Here is a 22,136-nt window from a genome sequence, read left to right on the forward strand (position 1 = left end):
ATGACGTGAATAAGTCTGAATTTCTGTTCCTTTACTTCGATATGAATGATAATAGAGCTACTTCACAATTCGCCACGACTACAGTAGTATCTACATGTTGTATGGATAACATTTCACAGAAACTGAGAGACAGCATTTTTTTTTTTAATAAAGGGAACTCTAGAGCAATACCAAGCTGAAGAGATTCCAATTTCTTGGAAGTTATTCCAATTAAACTCAAGTTTGCAAATCATTACATAATGCAAGAGAGTGGTCATCACCAAAAAAGTGACCTGTTGGTTTAAACTCTTCAATAGAAACTTTTCATTTATTCACACCAGTAACTTAATGTTTATCTGCAACAGGCATGACAAAAGAAAAATAAATTCATTAAAAAAACAACAGAATTTTCAGCTTGAAAAAAAAAAAGTCAAGTACAATAACACATACATTTTGGATTTACACTTGGTTCGGGATCATGCACATGATGGTTGAAATAATGTGACAACATTCATCAAAACTTCATGACTATCACTCTATAAGCAATATAAAATGGGTCATGCAAACATATTTTGTATATCATACACAGCAAATTACAAACACAAACACGTTTCCTGGATGATTATCCTAGAAGGTTTTTTTTTTACATTTATGCCATGGCTTTCATATACTAATATGAGAGTTGCTGAACACGTAGTGTGTGTGAATGAAGCTAATATTCATGGTCATACAGTCAAAGTGTTGAGATGTGGAATAGAAACAACAAAATGTGCATAGTTATATAGTGGTAAACAACAATTATGTATCAGCAATACAGGGGATAAAATCAACTCTGAAAACACAATCAACTTTCTGACATAGTATGTTAGGGGAAACCAACCAACTACCAACTGACATATTTGACTCTATATGTCATGTGGTGATGGAGGTGTCATCAAAAACAAACCAACCAAACAAACATTGGAGGGAAAATAAGTCCAGGTTCAATATCATGAACACTGGTAAAGGAAACTCACATACAACCAGAATATTTTGTTAGTAAATAAGATATTACTAATGTGTGGGCTCTTACGTAAAGCAACAGTATATTCACCTTACCTGGACCTAATGCAAACTTAACATCACTCATTTACAATGTACAGTATGATTGATCATAAAAACAAAAATGCGCATTTGGAAGGGGAGAGTTAAAACGTTTGATGAATAGAGTGCATCAGCACAGAATAAGTGCATATATCTAAGACTAATTCTGTGACAGCACTCTTTGCTGCTGTTTATTTAAAAAGCATCTGAAGAAGGGGTGTTTTGGCGCCCATCAGAATGCTGAAATCAATCTGCCTGAGCCAAAATTATAGTAATGACCAGCTGTAGTCATTTTTTTTTCTCAAGTTCTACATTGATGACTCTGAGATTCTAGCCTAAACATAAAATGCCAGTTTGATTCTGATACAGCAAATACCAAACATCTATTGTCCATGGGAGGCATTTTATCCTTGTCAGAAGCATCTAAGAGGTAAAATAAGGGTAACTCTGGTCACTTTAATGTGTGACGTGGTGCATGCAGACTCATACAAACACAATCTACTTTGCAAATAACAAAATGTAAGTCAAACTATTATCTGTCTACTTGAAGCTGTAAAAAAAAGGGGGGAAGGGTCTCTGAATTCTTTAGAAAGCAACTACAACCAAAAGAGCATTAATATTATCATCAATGGTATTACTACATTTCCTTTGTTTTTATTATTACACATGCTGTCAAAGCAAAACGTATCCACCAGCTGTTGGTTTACTTGCTTAATGTGGAATACTGGAAACAAATCTCAACATCATTTGTCCTTCTACTCTATGTATCAATCAATTCATTAATTAGTTAATGATTCATGAGAAATGAGGTGGTAAACATCATGTGCTACATTGAGCGATCTTCATACACATACACATACGTGTGAAAACAAAGAAAGAAATCACAGGTGTGCAGAGTGCATACGGCAATCAATTACTCGGTGTGAGAGAGCAACAAAATAATAACAAACGAGGCACCAACGACGTTGTTGGGGATACAAACCTCATCAACCTTTCTCCTTTGCTGTGGTCGCAATGCGGGATGAGTCAATACAAATGTTAACGTTAAGACACTGAGCACAGCGACAGTAATCACGGTAATGATTGCAAGAGGAAAGCAATTGCCATGATCAGACAAGGATCAAATTTAATGCAAAGAACAGTCACAGATGGCTGTGAAGCAACTATCAAACCACTTTGGCAGAAGGAAGCAAGTGAGTAATTCTTCCAGCTCTGATTCAATGGTGTTTTGCTCTCTGTGATATCAGATCGAGCACATTCAATTTGGATGCTTGATTTGGAGCAGAAACTCTTGTCCTCCTGGAAGATACAGTGTATATGAATGAGATATGGAGATGTAAGTGACAGTATGTTTAGCTCATTTATAGATATAGCACTTTCGTCACACGCTTCATCAGAAATGCCAAAATATGAGACTAGTTGGTCTAAATCTTTGTGTGAAAATGGCCATGTTATAAAGATTAATCTTGCAATTGGTATGAGGATGTTTTACTGGGAATTCATTGTTCATATTGGGTAGGCTCCTGATTTCTGTTGAGACAGATTTCAACTTCATGCCCTATCAAAATTCTGAGATACAGACTGAACTTTAGATCTGCCAAAAACTTGATTCATGAGTAAACGAAGATGGGTCTTGTTTGTGTGTATGTATGAAATGCAGTAGTCCAGCAAACCATAAAGCAGACATGATAGACATCAACAAATCAGGCAATGATCATCACATAGAGACGTTACTGCTGCCTGTGAGCCTTGTGAAGCCACTTTTAACCTTCTGTCTCCAAATTACAAGTTTTGCATGATGCGCAATCTTCTAATAAACAACACATGGATGGATCACTGACGTGTCCTGAAATCATTTCAATAGCACATTCTGCAACAATGTAGCAAAATACATCATACCTCCACGCCTTCATTTCCTTTGTATGAAATGATTTCGCATCAATTCCTTACAGATAATTTTTGACATTGTTTCGATGATGTGTCACATTTCACATTTTGGGCAAACATGCTTGAAGAGAATTTGTATGTAAAGGATCTAGCTGTTCTACATTGTAGCTCCATGACATACTGATATACTCTGACTTAGCTCATTTGGAGAGTGAACAGAAAACATGGTACACACTTGTAGTCTTCATGAGACAGACACACAACAACAACAACAACAACAACAACAACAACAACATGGCAATATTTATTATGAGTTACATTGAAACTGACCTTATTCAACTCTTCGTCCATGAAATCGATCTTCTCCAGGACGGCAGAGTCCACCTTGCCTCCCTTGCCTGCTGCTAGCTTCTCCTTCTGGGAGACAGGGATGGGCGCGGCCTGGGGTGCCGCACCGGCTGCCCCACCCTTCTGGGCGTTGGACTCCAGCTGCTGCTGCATCTGGGTGAACTTGACTGAGAACTCCTGTCTGATCATCTGCACATCTCGGATCCTGCAGGAAGAGAGGGAAATGGGGGATCAAGCAGGGTGAACAGGTGCTCCCCAATACTTGGGGGGGGGGTTATTAATCAAGGCATGGCATTCAAACAAGGGGTGTAAAGGTTAAGACCAAAATTGTATGGTATGGACCTTATTGCTTACCATGTAGCAATAGTAAACGAGGGTGTTAATGGAGACTGTATGGGAGGTAAGATGAGTAATAAATGAAATAAGTCAAACCAGGAACACACAGGGAATATTCACAATGTGAGATTTAAAGGGACTGTACAGTTTTGGTTGAGGTGAGGATTTAGCTTTTAATGTTTTGCGAGATATTCAGAGTATCAAAGGTTTATTTGAAAATCGGTTTTGAAATGGCTGACATATCCAAAAACAAGGTGAAACAAAGAGATCCTAATAAAAGGCGTGGCCTGTCGCCTTTTATTATTATCGCTTTTTTATATCTCGGCCATTTGAAAACCAATTTTTATCAAATAAACATTGAATCCTTCTTAAAATTACATGCTCTTTCATATTTCATAAGAGGTTTCTCATTATCTCACTTAGGAATGTTAAAAACCTGAATCCTCCCCTCAACCAGTACTGTACAGTCCCTTTAAGACTGTTGTATCAAACCAATGACTTTCCACTCAGCTCTTGATTCTAAAGAGCAGTGATAATCTGTACAACTTGTATCTGTACTTGAACAAATCAAGGACATACAATCATTCAAGTTCTTTACAGTCCATTACCCAATGTGAACTTGGTAGATTTCAATAATGGTGTTACATACACTGCTACATCAATCCCTGCTCACTTGCAGTTTGAACCAATACAACCAGCAACACACACACAAACATGGAGGTGGCCGTGTAGAGAACAAGAGTGGGGTTGAGAAGGGGGAAATGGAAGGGGGAGGGGAGAGGGGTGGAGGGAATGCTTAATGGCAAGAAGCAGTCCTATCATCACTTATCATTCCTTAGGCTCGGAGTGGATGGGGGGGGGGGGGGGGAGGGCAAACAGGAAGAAGCCATCCTATCATCACCATCTGTCCTTAGTCTCAGAGTCAATGGGGGGAGGGGGGGGGGGGACGAGGGTCAGAGGGGAGGGTTCATGGGAAGACTTGATCCTATCATCCCCACCTGTCCTTAGCCTTGGAGTTGTGTGTGAGAGAAGAGGGGCAGAGGGGAGAGGAGGATTAATTGGAAGAAGCGGTCCCATCATTCCCACCTGCCCTTAGCCTCAGAGTTGGGGGAGGGGGTAGGGTTAATGGAAAGAAGTGGTCCTATCATCCCCACCTGTCCTTAGCCTCCGAGTCGAAGGGGGGGGGGGGAAGGGTTAATGGGAAGAAGCAGTCCTATCATTCCCACCTGTCCTTAGCCTCAGAGTTGAGGGTGGGGTGGGGGGAGGGGTTAATGGGAAGAAGCGGTCCTATCATTCCCACCTGTCCTTAGCCTCAGAGTCGAAGGGGGGGGGGGGGGAAGGGTTAATGGGAAGAAGCGGTCCTATCATTCCCACCTGTCCTTAGCCTCTGAGTCGATGAGGCCCTTCATGTCTTCCTGGAGTGTCTCGTTGGTGCGATTCATCTCCTTGATCTCCGGCCCCAGCTCGTCCATCCGCTCCTTGATGTTGCTCATCTTCTTATCTGCACTGTCCTTCCAGTCTTCCATAGTGTCCAGCTTCTCCGTGTGCTCCTCCACAGCCTTGGACATGATCTGAAGGGATGGGGGGGGGGGGGGGGGGAAGGGGTTCAAAGTTCAGTCTGATGCATGACAAAAGGGCAAAGAATTCAACTATGGGAAGATTGATACACATGTACATTTGTTCTGAGGGTAACAATTTATAAAAACATCAACCAAAGCACATCTTTACCCCTCTACATGAAAAATATGCAATGTCAGAATTTTAGAGCTTGGGTATTCATTCCAAGTTCATCATGTCACTGCCAGCAACCAGGGATAGCCTGGTGGTAGTGTCGCTGCCCGGAAAGCAGCAGATGAAAAGTTCAAATCCTACTGGTTCCTTTTTTCAGACATGTCTGTTAAAATGTACGTCAGCAGTTGCGATCTTACTAATGCATTTGTACAAAGAGTGACAATAGAAAAAAAAATCAGCAATAGCACAAGGTTTTGTTTAGTTTTGCTTTTTCATTTACATTTCATTAAAAGAGGAGAGCCTAAATCTCTCATCATTTTCCTCCATATAGGTACTCTGGCCAATGAACACACAACAAGGATATCTAAACACTGATAAAAACTAAATACTGCTTCCCAAGCAGAGCAGACTATTAAATCATCAATGAATGTCAACTTGGATTTGAGCTACTGAGATTTTAATCAAATATATACCATGTCATCAACACTTTACCATCGCCTACATTGAAAATGGCAAAAACCATTCAGTGTTTCACTTCAGGCAATTCACAGAAAAGTCATTGAGCATATTCATATGAATCAAGCCTCGTACGTGATGTCATTAAAGATGAATCAATCAATGTTGATGTAGCAATTAAAAGTCTCTATCCCACTAGAATATGTCGTCTGCAACCATATTTCATGGTCAAAGGAAAAGAAGACAGGAAAATAATCAATCTCAACACAATGTTAAAAAAAACCCAAAAGAAACAAAACAATATTGTACTTGGTAGCCACAAAGCAATATCCACAAAACCTTATGCCGATATTGAAGTCTAATAATAGCAAAGATGATGAGCCGAAAAATGTGTGTGGCGGAGAAAACGATATTTAGAACTCACCTGTGAATCCTGTTCTGCCATGGAAGCCTCCACAGCCTGAAAATGAACAAGACACAGTGAAAAGGGAATCAGACGTATGAGAGGAGTGCAAATGAAGTAGGTTGGGTAATTACTGGTAACACAGAAGCAGTAATCATGATACTTTTACTATCTAATCACTGCTATTGATAACATAAGCTATGCATACGCTAGCTAGCCAGACGTAACAATTTTTGAAATGCATGTTTAAACAAAGAATGAGCTTGTGAGTGCAACTGACCAGAATAGCCCATCAGTGGACACTTGGGAAATCTTACTCTTCATTGTTTTGCATTGAATGTATTAACAACCTTTTTCTTTTGAATTGCCAAATATCAGGCTTACTATCAGGTGGATGTACTGGCAAGATGAAGCACAGTTCTATAAAGATCACATGAATAATCATCACGTCACAGATGCTCATTTCAGTGAAATTAAAACCAACACGCCTGTTGGTACAAATGACCTTTTTTTGCTCAAGCGCAAAGTGGAGCTACATACTAATCTATTGTGAGGAAAATCTCTTACGGTCTGAAATCTGGTGACAAGAAACTTGTTGAAGTTTAAGATCTCACAGCATATATTTTCTAAAGTTTCTTTCCTTTTTGTTGTACACAATGAATGGACTTTCTTGCACGTTTATGTTCTATGTTTACGTAATTTGTGTTGTAGAATTTCTATCCCATACATTTGCATTTATTCATATGTTCTTTCTTAACTTTTCGTTGTATGTAATCAGATGAAAGCATTTTACTTGTACATTCATGTTCTTTGTTCGTATGATTTGTGCTTGGAATTTCTATGTCTGATATTTTTATGTTACAGGGCCCTGTGGAAGACCGCGTATGCGAACAGGCTACACTGTCTACTTTTCCGTATGAGCAAATTAAGTTTGAAATCTTGTGGCATTTCACTAGTAGTGTGAATGGCTGATGCCCTAGACGATGTCACGCATACCGCCACTATCCTGTCTTCTAGAGTCTCCTCCTGGGTGTTGAGTTTGCTGTTGATGGAATTCAGCCTCGCATCAAGGTCAGCCAGTCCCCTCAGGCTGCTCTGCTTAGCCTCCTCCAAGGCCACCGACAATTTGTCTTGGCTCTGCATGGGTTAGGGAGAACAGAGAGGGTTATCAAGAGAGGGAGAGACAGACAAACAGACAGACATACGACACATAAAGACAAGCAGACAGAGAAAGGGAGAGACATAGAGGGAGAAACTGTCACTTTCATTCTTTGTATGATTTGTTATTGGGGTTTTTTTTTCCATATGTGGATGCAATACGTTTCTATGTCTTGTGTAGCATTGGAGTGGCTCAGTGTTGTTTGGGAGGTACACATGTAGTATCCCTTTCACAAGTTAGAAATAAGCAGTTACAGTTTCCATCAGAAAATGAAATGCCCTAACAGTAACTAACTCTAAGAGAAACCCTGCTATAGCATACATTGTAGATCAGTCAGCAGTCAGGATTACTGCTTGTTATATCATGGGAGTTGGAATCATATTTGAATCTATGACTAGCATTCCAAGCAACAAAGCCCTCAAAAGACATGTCTTTATTTGCAAAAGAAGACTGGTCAAGCATGGATGTTCATAAAACAATAACTTTGATATCTAAGAACTTGGCTTTCAGCCAGTGAACATCTACTCTGCCATGTAACAGAAAGGAAGTCAAATCAGAGATGAACTTGGTCAAATATGGCACTACTCAAAGACTTTCTGCTTATCAGTTCAACTGTGTTCACAATAAAAAGTGAGGGCAGTAGTTTGTTTGTATCATGTATGTATTCCACATTTTCATACATTTCTTATTCAAGTTGACTATTGTGATCTGAACCTTTCAACTGTGGTGCAGTTGACAGATCAATAACAAATCAATAACATATTAAATTGTGGGCAACAGAATACCAAAGTGTAATATCACAGCCATTCATCGCTACGGAAACTGGTTGTAAACAACCTCACCTGACCCAACTATTTGTAAACATTATTGTTTGCTAGCCATGCTTGCACCTGCTTCCAACCCATATTATCACCTGGTACTCTATTGTTTCTAACCATGCTCACACCTGGTCATCCCACATCATCACCTGGTACTCTATTGTCAGTAACCATGCTTGCACCTGGTTTCAACCACAGCTATAACAAATGACTGTGACATCATCACTTTGGTACTCAATGCAACAGGTGGAAAGGGAATATACATACAAACAAACACATTCTTTGTGTGACTTACCACATTGGATTGCACTGCCACCTGCTCATTGATGCCACCAATGGCCTGCTGCAGGGTGGAAATAGCCACGCCCAGTTTCTCTTGGACGTCTTCAATCTTGGTCTCAATTTGCTTGTCTTGGCTTTGCCTAAAAAGAAAGAGACAAAGGGGGGGGGGGATCCTTCATCAGCAGACAATCTTGATTAATATACAAGACAAAATTTGTCTTTTCTTCAAGGGATGTAACGATACAAACTTCATACTACTCAGTATATAGTACAGAACTGCAACCATTCCCAAGTATGGAGGTTTCAAAGGGCAGTGAGGTGATATCAAATGCACCTCCTTGTTTATGACTGAATCTCTAATCAGTGGGGGCTTTGACATTCTCTCTTATGAAGACATGAAAAGACATTAAACATCTTTTTGGGGAAGCCTCTTGCAGAATCAGGAAGACTTAGTTGTTCTGTTGTGTGTGGGAGTAACATCTATCATTTTGATTTTATCTAATTCGTGGAACTTAGATCCCGTTTACAGTGCGAGGCTCGGCCGCGGCCGAGCCCACCTTCATTTCAGTGTAAACGCGCAAAAGGCCAAATGCGAGGCCAAAACTGGCCTCGCATTTGGCCACACTCTGGAGGTGGTCTCGGCCACGGCGGCCGAGCCGCGGCCGAGCCCGGCCTTTTCTCAGTGTAAACGTAAACTGGGCCAAATGCGCGGCCAATTTTAGTCTGGCTTCCAAACCCTCTGCATGTACTATTTCGCTGTTCAGGATATTAACCCCCTCAACGTCGAAACTAGTATAGTTTAAGGTGGTTTTGTCCTCCAAAGGATTTTTTCCTTCTGCAAAGGCCTTTGCCCGAACGGTGACTTCGTCGCCACCGAATTCATTTGGCAAAGGGTCTGAAAACCAGACAATACCAAATTGCATTTGTTTACAAGCAGAGCGCCACTACGACAAAATATTGAAAGGTTTGAATCAAAAGCGCGGCCGAGCCCAGCAGTGTAAACGGACAAAATTGCAGGGCCCAGCCTCGCAATTGAGGCTGGGCTCGGCCGCGGCTCGGCCCAGCCCAGCCCGGCACTGTAAACAGGGTCTTATATGTATACACAACAAATGAGCACAGACCCTCCAGTCTCACCTTGTCTTAATCTCGGCTTTCATGACCTGCTCCAGCTGTTTCCTGGTCTCGGCTGCCTGCCTCTCCAGCTTCTCCACCGAATCACCCATCTTGTTGATGCCTCCTAGGTTCTTGTGCCTGTCCAGCTGCAGATGAAACGTAAGAGACAATTACAATACTGAAACTGAAAATATATCTCTTCTTCTCCTTTCTTTCTAACCCTCCCTTTCAAATGCCTTTTAACTTATCAACCTTCTTCCACATCCCTCTCCTCATCTTTATCTTCCAATCAAATCCTCAATCCCTCTTCCCATTCTCATCCTTCTCATTCCTTTCATCCTGTATCTCTTTTTCTTCTTCTGTCTCCTTATTTTCTCTCCTTCTCTCCTTTCTTCTCCTTTGTCCTTCTTAGTTCCCTCCTACTAATCCCCAATTTCTTCCTTCTTTTCTTTTTACATTCTTTGCTTTCTCCTCCTATCAATCCTTTCTGACACTCATGCTAAAGCCACCAACAGTTTCATCATTCAAATTCATGAAATTCTTCCAGTGAGTTGTTTTTATTGCAACTGATCAACAAATTGCCCTACATCGACGTAAATAAGCACTGAATTGATCAGTGTTGTAGTAGTAGCCATGACAAAAGAAATCATGGGCATTCATACTCGAGTAGGATTCAAAGCCACAACCCCCTGCTCTCCAGACAGGCATCTTATCCACTAGACCAATGAGCTTCCATCCGACAGCCAGTGCTGGTTCTAATCCTTGTAGTTTCCAGTGGGTACTGCATGATTATTCAAATTCATGGAATTTTTCCGTTGAGTTGTTTAAATTTATTTCTTAAGCAAAACTATGCAAACGTAGCAAGCTATTGGCTGAGTTGGGTGTGTGAACATTTCAGTTAACTCAAAGACAAGCACACAGCAGACATCACAGCTTCTCACCTTCTGTCCTTCCCTGACATGCAGCACCTCCTCCTCCGTCAGCTTCTGCAGTGCTGCCCACCTCTTCTCGTTCTCCTCCCTCATGGCTTGCTCATGGGCAATACGGGCTGCCTGCTCCGCATGCAGGTACTGGAAGAAACAACATTTTCTGGTTAAAAGACAACGTTGCTAACCGGAAAACAAACATGGGAAGAAGAATAATAATTAAGTTTTCTCTGACACGTTAACATTTTCCTTGAAACTGAATGGCACGCATCTTGGACAGGGTATAAAGCATGCATTGATGGGACAGTTGGCCATCACTAACAGAATCAAAATGTAGTTCAATGAAGGTAAAGGCATAGAGACTCAGAGAGTATGGGACAAAGAAAAACACAGACAAAGCACTTGGATGTGCCTGAATTTCATCGCAATCAGTCCTGAAACATGGCTGAGCTGATAGAGGAATATTTGACAGTGCAATGAGAAGAAAAACATTCTATATTGACGGGTGATTTTTGTGCTTAACAAGAAAAGAGATACAATGGCAATGAAACCATGGCTAATCCAAATTTCAAAACTTTACGATACTAATACAAGAACTCAGTACATCATAAATATATCATAAATGTATCTACATCATACATTCATAGATATCAAAACTTCTCAAACCTGACGGAAATTTCTATAATGAAAACCGCCCTATCAGAACTTCCATTACTGGATATTTCATGGCTTTACACATGCAATGGCCCACATATCTCTTCTGTTTTCCCACTTTTCTGCAATGTTTGCTGTAACCCTCCAATTAAAGGACAAGTCCACCTTCATATACATAAGGATTGAGAGAATGCAGCAGTATTAGTAGAACACATCAGTGAAAGTTTGAGGAAAAATTGGACAATCTGTTCAAAAGTTACGAATATTTTAAGTATCTGCGAAGTCACAGCTGGAAGAGAAGACTACTACAGTGTATGATGTCACATGCGTACAACTATATAAGTAAAATAAAAAGAGAATTTCACAAAACTTTACTTTTTGAATAAAGTGCACATTTCTTTGACTTGCTACTGATGTATGTTAAGGGTAATATTATTCCCCCTGCCTTCTGAAAGAGAGAAGTCTAGCGTTCTTTTGTTATGCGAGAAAAATGGAGATATGTTGAATTTTCTTTATTCTTTCTTTATATCGTTGTACTCATGTGACATCACAAGTTATAGTAGTCTTTTCATCCAGCCCTGACGGAGCAGAAACTTCAAAAATTAATAACTTTTGAACGGAGTGTCTGATTTTGCTCAAACTCTCACTGATGTGTTCTACTAATATTGCTGCATTCACTCAACCCACATGTCTATGAAGGTGAACTTGTCCTTTAAAGTTGGAAGAAAGGAAGAAGCAGCCGAAGAAGGGAAGGCATTCTGCGTACCTTTTCGATGTTTGAAAACTTCTGCTGCGCCTCCTCCCGCAGACGAATTTCCTTGGACAGGATCTTCTTGCTGACCTCCTCGGCAATCTCCGCGATCTTACCGTGCATCTTCAGCCGCTCGTTGTCAGCCGCATGTTCTCGCTCCCGCTGCACGACGTCCAGGGCGTGCATGGACTCGTCCCGCTTGCGGCCGACCTCGTGGATCTGGGCCTGGAGGTCATTGGTCCTAGGGGTTGAGATGTCACAGACAGGGTCATTGGGGGGAAAGGTCGATGAGATCACACAGGAGAGCTCCAAGCAGAGATATTTAAGGCATGTTAAACTTCTAATATTTTTTTTTTCTAGGTGGAGGAAACCAATTCGACGTCTGGCTTTAACCTTGATGGGAGAACTTTTGAGCGACTACCTACATGTTTTGTGTACTGATACCCAGTGATTTGTGTCAAGTCAGATCAATCTTCTTTTTTTTTGAATGATTTTTATGAGAAGACAAACCTTTAGCCAGCGTACATTTTGTGCCTTTCACAAAAAAAAAAAAAAATTACACTTCCACTGGGGCATGTATGTTCTGCATTGCGATACCTTTCTGTTGGTTACCATTTGGTTTGTTCTCACTTTTGTCACAATTTTACTGTGCATGACTGCAAACAATCTCCAAATCTTATGAGTTGCTCTCACTCTGCACAGATACAATATCCCAAAATTCATCTGGTCCAACTTCCCACATTCCATTGCTGTTCACTGGATCTTTGTTTTGCACTGGATAATTTGGATGAAATGTTTGGTTTGTGTTATACATATGATTGCGTAGGTGCCCAACTCTAGCAACCGAGGGACTTAACCAGGGACCTCGTGATTGAAAGTCAGTGGAGTACAGTATGACCCCCAAAAAATTACAATCGGATTTTTGCAGCGATAACACCCAATATGATTAAACCATCTAAGGGTGTGTTCGAGTGCTCTCCTAAAGCGAACTGTACCGTACCATACCCGCACCAGAGGAGCGTTCGAGGAGCGTTCGAACTTTAGGAGCGTTCGAACGCTCCTAAAGTGTACCGTACCGTACTGTACCGAGCCAAAAGTGGACCACTTCCCGATGTGCTCCAAAAGCGTACCAAAGCGTACCAAAAGTTCGTTGTAAAGCATGCGTGTATCATGCGCATTCATCACAATGCAAAGACATCATTCTCTTTGTTCGGAACAGCTGTAAGTAGTTCAAGCGCCAGGTGAATGACATTGTTGCTACAAACAAGCATGACCTTTTCTAAAAATAACTTGTGTGGTACGCTTTCTCCCTACGGTACGCTTTGGTTCAGTTCGCTTTGGTTTGCTTTAGAGCGCTCCAATGCACCCTAAATGCTACTTCAGGGTCTTAAAATAGAACATCTTAGCTCTATTTTGCAGAAAACCCCATTCAATTTGGTTAAGCGGTCACAAAGAAATGTGGAATACTGTAAAGCATGTCATGAGTCTGATTCTTCCAAGTTTTGAACTTGGATGCTCGTGGAACTGCATATCAATGTGTAAACACAATAGACAGAAATTGGAGGGAAGAGATTCCTGACATGCTCTACAAAGATCCTCATTTCTATTTGACCACTGAAGCAAATTGAATGGGGTTTTCTGTAAAATGTGGGCAATGAGTTATAGTTTCATATCCTGAAACTGTGTTTGGTTTGATTCACTATTTTCAAAGTTATCATTGGGGAGGGTATCATTGTAATTTTTTTTTTTTGACATACAGTATATTCTGTATACACCATGCATATACACTGTATCAATGCATCACACATGCCTTACACATCCTATACATTAGTTTGCTAGCTGGGAAACAGAAGGGGCAACAGGTTCAAAGACTTTGTAAGGTGTATCAAAGAAAAAGGTCTTCATGGACTTTATAGGCTTACTTGATCTGTATGTTCTGCTCCTGCTGTCTCCTTTCCGTCTCCTCAGATGTTATCCTGTTTCTCAGATCCATGAGAACATCTCGAATCTCTCCCAGCCTGTCAATGTGGACGAGATGCAATTCATGTTCATCACCATTTTCATTTCATGTACTCTCTATCTATCTCTATCTATCTCTCTCTCTCTCTCTCTATGTGGTAAACTATGCATAAAATCTTTGTGGAATTATTTCTATTATTTCAAGCAGAGTTAATCCAAGAAGCAACTTGGACGTAGTTTACTTTTTGCCAATACTGAACCAGTTGAATCACTGCTTGTCAGCTTTTAAACTCACTAGCTTTTTTCTTCTCTTTTCTTTTCTTATTTTTTTAAATCAGGATCCTAGCAACAACTTTTTGTGAAAAGCATTAAGTATAAAGGCATTCCAACTAAACATGATGTCATTAGATATATATAAAACAAGAAAGTAATCAGTCTTTTACCACAATGAAGTAACTTACTTTAGCACATATTCAAATGCTGTGGCTGCAATACAAACTGAAACTGACAAGAACAAAGCAAAGATGAACATCTGCAAAAGCATGCAAAGTACACATACATGTCTGATCATCATAAAGCATTGCTCACTGCTCTATTCACTACCACTTTCACTATTAAAGTAATAAGTGTATTCTACAGCTCTATGGTGTAACTTTCATTTTGACATCTTGTGCACTGCATTTTGTCTAATTTTAGTAAGAACATCAGACCAATATATAGGGTCTACATTGACACTAATATCCAGGGGAACAAAGGAACACATATTAAAGATGACAAGGGTTTGGCTTGTGATTTTTTCCTCAAACTGGTGGCAATCTGGTGGTATATTCTTAGACAAAATCAAATTGATGAAAGGCCCTTAAATCATGCAAAGACAAACTTTGCCTCTTTCTTCTTTTTTTTTTTACATGTTGTCCACATGCACAAAATGTGCATGTGGCAGAAAGTATTATCAACTATGTCTTTCTAATCATGGCATCATCCTTTATACCTTTTGCTTTATCCTATCTACAATGTTTGCTCAAATATTATGTTAGTCACTCAAGGTCATGATGGAAATATAATTTCAAGTTCAAAGGAAATGTCAATTCAAGCTGGAGACTTATACTCCCATCAATTGTTTTTTGTCTGGCATGCGAGCATACAGTATGTGGTTGCCTTCCACAAAACCACCGCAGATGAGCAAGGATGACAATCGCTTACTTAAACTTGTTGACTTGGGATTCGAAAAGTATTGAAATTTGTCATACTCCCCCCCCCCCCCCCCAACCTTCCAATGATATCTATAGAAGATTATGTCTTGAAAAAGGAAATTCTTCATACACATTCTTTCACAACACATTTTCAAAGTGTGACACAAGACAGTGCATCAGAGCAAGCTAATGGAAGATAAATGGAGGCCTTTCACGAAATATTTTCCCAATCAACAGATTGAAAAAAAAATGAATAAATTTAAGATTAAACCAGTTGTTTTACTTTTCTGATTCAGTACTTCATGTTAATAATCTTAATTCCCTAGACAGCAACCTCACAAGACCTTTCATTCTTCCCTATGGCTTCTCCTACTTTTTAGTTGGATTTCTCCTGCCCCTTGCCACTGTTGACAAATGAATCAAGTGACTTTGGGAGCTTTGGCTTTTTGACACACGGATATAACATCTTAAAGCCGAGAGTCACCTCTGTTCGGACAGGACAAACGTAAGATTGTGAATTCTGGTGACTCTTTGGCCAGTATTCATTAAGGAAAGTTTAAATCTAGTCCATGGTTCATTGAAATTATTTTCTAAGTAAATGACAGCATGATGTAGATCATGTATGCCAACAGACATCCAATAATAACTATGCATTGATACTCCCATAAGGTGTGCCTGTTTCATGCTTATTTTAGTCCATGGACTTAATTCAAGTGATGGCTTTGATTTTAAACCATCTTCGTCAATACGGGCCTATGGGTGGCTTTGTGGCAGGCAGTCATTCTAGGGAGCCACAGCACTCAAACTACAACGCAACATTTACCGAGCATCGAGCTGAGATCGCAACACCGCTGTCGTTTGAGTAGTGTGGTGTTGGTTTTCGTTGTGTTTTCTCTGATGATCCATCTACCCGTTCGGCCAGGGAGAATACAAATGCAAAGCATGCACAAAAGCAAAGCAAACAAAAAAGAGGAAATAAAGAAAATAAATTTAAACACCAAATTGACACACAGCATGCACAAATAGGCATAAAGAAAAATTTTACAAGCATACTGTTGGAAACAGAGAGAAATGGGAGGGAACTGTCAGGGAATAGCTACCAGGTAATCATCATTGAAAAATGATTATAAATTTATGATATTATGGACAGGAGATTTTGATTTTCTACTACATTTGCCCGGCCAGGAATTGCTATTAAGAGAACTTTGTAACATAAAAACCAGAGCTGCTAACTTTTGTAAAAGCCTTTCAGTACTTTGATGGCTGAAAATCAGTAATTTGCACCTTTTTTGAGTGAAAATCAGTAATCCTTCACAGTGTTATAGAATTTATCACAGACAATGATTTCTAAAATCAGTAATTTGCTTGTAACCTTCAGTATTCTTGTCCAATTTCAGTAGAAATTACTGAAAATCAGTACTAGTTGGCAGCTCTGAAAAACTGATCTAAAGGTAATGACTATAGTCATTTTTTCCCCTATCAGTCTGTTTTGTTTTGTTTAGTTTTTAGTCTTAGCTAAATCCAAGAAAACTGAGTATAAATTTTGTTATTATGATACCTCAGAAGAGGATATCTATTCCTTGTTCTGATACATTTCAAAGAGTCACGACAATGAAAAAAAAAAAGTACATTATCTGTGGGCCACTGTCGACCAATGTAGTTTCTCAAGATGACTCTTTTGATATTCATATCAATTCAGATGGATCACTTTCCTTCTAGCACTACACAAGGAACGTCCAACTGTAGGTTGACTCATACCGTTCAATACTTGTATAGCATACTCTTTGCAGGATGAGGTTTTCATTTAAAATGACTAGTCAATCAGTGCTTCAATAAATTAATACAATCTTTCTATCTAACAGATGTGATGGTTTCTGCACAGTGTGTGGTATCCATGCTACATAATACATAATGCAACACTAACACTGTTAATGGAGTAAATTTATTCAATCCGAATGCATCGCCTCATTAATTATGCCCTAATCAGTGAAGGTCAATTCTGCAATTCTCACAGACATCCACAGTTATGCATCCAGACAGACAGTCTGTTGTTGAGGTCAGGTACGTGCATAATTTAGTAACCAAGAACACAAGGTTAATTCTGGGCATAATTATGAACGTCAGGGCAAGGTCGGCTCAGATATGTCATTAGACATTCTATGCTCTGATTAAAACATTAAAGGGGCCCACGCACCACTTTCAATTTCAAAATTGTGCTGACCCACCACTGAAGGGGAAGAGGGGAAAGTGTTCAACACAATAAACAAAAATGCCTCACAGCTGGGACATAAAAAAGCAAATTTAACCGACTGAGAATTTTACATTAAATGGTTGGATGAGACAAGAAAAGCTGCGCATGGAATCAGCTGCAAATTCACATACGCACAGAATTGATAAATAGACATACTGAGTAACCATAAAACTAACAGTCTGTTACTGTGTGGCGGGTTGGAGTCACTTCTCAAGAATGCTGAATGTAATACAATTTGGTGCATGCACACAAGGAAAATTAGGCTACTAGATTACTGCAATATCACATCAGACTGGACTGTCACAAAAGTGCCTTTATATTCAGAAAGGGCAGATAACATCAACAAATAATTTGTGGAACATGCAACACAAAAGAAATATAACAGTTCTGTTTCAGCTGATTGGTTTTTAAAAAGAAACAGCACGGAAAGGGGATAAATTTCACTCAATTTTTCTTTATTCTATTCAGGCACACTAAAATAACCACAACAAACCAAAGAAACAAAAGAAGCAAATACTTTGATGGTGTGGCCGACTTTTACCTGTCATTCACTTGGGACTTCAACTGATCTATGAGTTTTTCTAGGAAGGGATCTGGCACATTGAGAGAAGTCAGCTGGGCGGACTATTTAGTGCAAGAGAAGAGGAAAGATAACCAACACAGCAAAAAACAGAAAAAAAAGGAGGTAAAAAGATGTCAAATTATCACCCACATTAGTGGAATGGATTGCGAGTTAAATGTGTTATTTGTACTGCCACTTCACTGTGCAATTCACATCATGTGCTGAAAAGTATTTAAAGGGAGATATCGTGTACTGGTATCAGTCCTTGCAAAATCCTACATGTACAATTCAGAGAGCAGACATTCATACACACACACACACACACACACACACACACCTTTTTTTCTCACTCTTAATTGGCTCTTGTTCATCCAAATTCAGTTAGCTACGAATCTGTAGCTCAGTTAATTCACCACCTTGATTTCTATCCCAATGACTGCATTTTTACAACCACATGATTAGCAAGCAGGGTTTTTCAATTGTCTTTCATTATGAAAGAATTTCTTTCATTCAAATAGCAGTTCATGATACAATTTTACAGGGCAATTCTAAGCCCAGTAAAATCTCAACCAGGCAGAATTAGCAATTACTATTGACTTGCCAGCATAAATGCTCTAGAACTGATATATCCACATGTTAAAGGGGCTGTACAGTACTGGTTGAGGTGGGGATTCATGTTCTTTACATTCCTAAGTGAGATAATGAGAAACCCTCTTATGAAATATGAAAGTGCGTGTAATTTTAACAAGGATTAAACGTTTATTTGATGAAAATTGGTTTTCAAATGGCTGAGATATCCCAAAAAGTGATAATAATAAAAGACTACAGGCCACACCTTTATTAGGATCTCTTTGTTTCACCTTGTTTTTGGATATATCTCGGCCACTTCAAAACCGATTTTCATCGAATAAACTTTTGATACCCCTTAGAATTGCATGCTCTTTGACATCTCAAAGAGTGGTTTCTGAATATCTCGCAAAACGTTAAAAGCTAAATCCTCACCTCAACCAGAACTGTACACACCCTTTAATAATTAATACACTTATCTAAAAATATATTTGCAGTTTCACTAGGACTCCTAACTTGCTTTATTATGTACACAGTGCATTATTTTCATCACATCACATGCACTGCACATAATACATTATGTATGAAAAAGAGACATGTATACAAGTATAAAACATGCATGGCAAAGAAACCTCATGAATATATCATCAAACCAAGGGGATGAGATCTATCATGAAATCCATATTCTATGCCTTTCCGAGGACAGAGGAATTATGCCAAAGTGAGGCAAATTCATCTGCCGCAATTCCCATCTATCTCTCTCCCCCTCTCTCTCAATTTCATTTCCCAACATCGAGCTGAACAATGTCGCGTGGTTATCATCAGTTGTTGATTCCACGGCAATTTACCCTGGGTGTCTAATTTTCGCACAATCATTTTCAATTTTGCTGCAATTGCCGACTCCCAAATTCTGGCTGGTAAATTTGGAGCCAATTCCACAGTGCAATTTTGCAATGTATTGCATATTTGTCAATGGAAAAAAAGTCTGTTTGAAGAACCTATACTAGGTATTCCACTATTAGACATATATGCTGACCCTCTTAATTTTCCTTTCCTGCAATCATAACTACACTTATCATGTAAAGATGGTATGGTAGTCTGGTATGCATGGAATGCGGTGTCATTTTTACCAGTATTTTCATATTCATGCATAGGAACGATAAAACAAATGTCATACATTACAACTGAGAGTCAAGTTTTAGTCCCACAACACCACACATGACAACTACAGAAGCACTCTGAGAGCGCAGACCTCCGCCAAGCATGCAGCTCATTTCCACCATTGATCTTATTCTTCCAGAGAGACCACAGTGATATCAGTGATTTCCACCCATACGTACTTATAGCATTGTGTGCTGAAAGCCTTTGTTACGTCACAAACCCTCAGCTGCACGGCGCGCCGCGCCCTAGCACAAACTAGAGCACGCACATTTAGTGCGTGCATGCAAACCTCAAATACGTGCAGCGTGAACTCCCAAGTTCATTGACCCTACCTGCCAAAATATCAAAAATCCTTCATAAATTCCCCCAAAATTCTCGGATCACTACCAAAAGTTAATCGTTTGTTACTTGTGTCATTCTCAACCTTTCCTGCAAGTTTCATCCCAATCCGTTCACTACTTTTTGAGTTATTTTGCACACGGACAAACTACATTGTAACTAACGAACGAATGAACGAACACACAAACCAACGGTAACGAAAACATAACCTCCTCCCTTGGCGGAGGTAATAATAAACGTGACAGTGCACAAACCAATTTTTTTTTCCATAACAAAGAAAACATGTAAATCCACCGGAAAAAAAACACACACAAAAATAATACACACATTATTTTCTATTCACTGGTCTACCTTTGGGGGAAAAAGAATGTGTTACTATGTGGATAAAATATTTCTGGCTCTAACATCATTTCATAAATAGCTTGATAAATGAGAACTAGGCTATCAAGTGATGCTGATTGCACATGTAATGGAATACATAAGGTATGGTAATATTTCATTATTGATAAGAGCATGGAATATCTCCATTATAGTGAGAGGGAGTAGGGGGATCTGAGAGGTAGGTAAAAGGCAAGTGGAAGAGAAGGAGAGGGGAAGAGGGGAGCAAAAGAAGAAGGGGAGAGGGAAGAGGAGGGGAGGGGAGGGGAGGGGCGGAAGAAGGCGAAAAGGAAAAGGGAAGGTTAGGAGAGTGGAAGGAATAGGGGAAAAGAAGGAGAAAGGGTGGGAAGGGGGAGGGGAAGAAGAAGGGAAAGAGAGAGAGAGGGAGAGGGAGAGGGGGAAGAGGAAGAGGGAAAGGGAGAAGGAGGAGGGGAAAACGAGGGAGAAGGAGAGGAGAGTAGAAGGGATAGGGGAGGGGATAAAGAAGAGGAAGGGAATAGGAGGGAATAGGAAAGGAAGACGGAAAGGCAAAGGGGAGGAAAAGGTATGGGGAAAGAAGAAGGGGTAGAAAGGGGAAGGGAAAAGGGAAGGGGTGGCAAAAAGGGAAATGGAGGAGGGGGGAAGAGAAGAAGAGGAAAATTGGAAGAAAAGATTGGGGAATGGAGAGAGGAAGGGTACCAAAGAGGGATAAAGGGAAGGGGGAAAGGAAGATGGGGAAAGGGGGGGAGAAGGAGGTGAGAGTGGAAGGGATAGGGGAGGGGGAGGTAGAAGGGAATGGGAATAGGGAGGGAGGTGAAAGTCTGCAAGGAAGGGTGAAAAGGCAAAGGTGAAGGAAAAGGTACATGTGGAAAGGGAAAAAAGAAGGGGACAGGAAGAGGAAGGGAGGGGGAAAGGGGTAGGAAAGGGAGGAAAGGACAGGGAAAGGGTTAGCCCATACCAGTAACCTAGGCAGAAGATGCAGCTATTTTCTATATAAGCTGTTAAGCTAGATGTATGATGCGGCGAGACTATTGTCTTCACTATAGAGACACATCTGATGAGGTGAGACTATGAACAGTGGAAGCATCCACTGCCTATAAAATCCACTCGTCTTGATTTAGTCATAGATTTTTAATTATCAATTTTGAATCTGTGGCAGTTTTTTGTACAAGAGAAAACAATGACTAAAGTAACACAAGTGGATATAGGATATTTCCCATTTTGTTCTCCCTTGAAATTGACTTTTAAATTATTTCAGCTAACTCATTTCAACCCACACATTTCAACTGTCACTACATGCATAGCTGGTTCTTTCTGTGATTTTCAAAACATGGCTGCACCCCAGCTTATCTCTCGCTTGTCAGAAAGACGGTACACCACATATCATGAAATCGAGTGCCAGAAGTTACTGCCACAACAATCACTTCGAAATGCCCTCCCATGGGGACAGCCACACAACTATGAATTGTAATCATCCGAAAATGACCACCACCTTTCAATCATAGCATTCTGATGAACTGACACATGCAAAATTAAAGATGGAATGAAGCATGTATTGCTCTTGCTCAAACTATCTGCTCCCCCCCCCCCCCCATCCCCTCTCTCTCTCTCATAACTTGTGGGACTCGATGGTGTTTTAGCATATGTGGTGGTTTATAAAAACTGTCCATCTTTGCTAATTAAGCTGTGTGGTGATATTAAATTGTTCAAAATCATGAAAAGACACTCCCTGTATCCAAAGTTTATTTGTTATTTTTTAAATTCTTTTAATAAGTACATTGAACCCTGTTCTAATCAAGAGATCAATGAACCACTGTCACA

At 40.0% G+C, this 22,136-nt stretch overlaps 1 protein-coding gene across 1 annotated transcript in view; it reads right to left on the reverse strand.

The window, feature by feature from the left end:
* The window catches only part of LOC139741092 (coiled-coil domain-containing protein 154-like), a 39,124-nt gene that overhangs the window by 1,223 nt on the left and 15,765 nt on the right, over positions 1-22,136 (reverse strand). Inside the window, exons 6-16 of the mRNA XM_071651682.1 lie at positions 17,871-17,953; positions 13,849-13,944; positions 11,942-12,167; positions 10,537-10,665; positions 9,617-9,741; positions 8,476-8,622; positions 7,220-7,358; positions 6,245-6,280; positions 5,008-5,204; positions 3,280-3,502; positions 2,045-2,065 (exon numbers count right to left, since the gene is read on the reverse strand). Of these exons, the coding sequence (XP_071507783.1) occupies positions 2,045-2,065; positions 3,280-3,502; positions 5,008-5,204; positions 6,245-6,280; positions 7,220-7,358; positions 8,476-8,622; positions 9,617-9,741; positions 10,537-10,665; positions 11,942-12,167; positions 13,849-13,944; positions 17,871-17,953 (1,422 nt within the window). The remainder of the gene's footprint in view (positions 1-2,044; positions 2,066-3,279; positions 3,503-5,007; positions 5,205-6,244; positions 6,281-7,219; positions 7,359-8,475; positions 8,623-9,616; positions 9,742-10,536; positions 10,666-11,941; positions 12,168-13,848; positions 13,945-17,870; positions 17,954-22,136) is intronic.

This window comes from Diadema antillarum, unplaced genomic scaffold (assembly GCF_040938485.1).
Source record: "Diadema antillarum isolate AM-2024a unplaced genomic scaffold, OU_Dant_1.0 seq00000901_RagTag, whole genome shotgun sequence".
NCBI classification, from domain to species: domain Eukaryota; kingdom Metazoa; phylum Echinodermata; class Echinoidea; order Diadematoida; family Diadematidae; genus Diadema; species Diadema antillarum.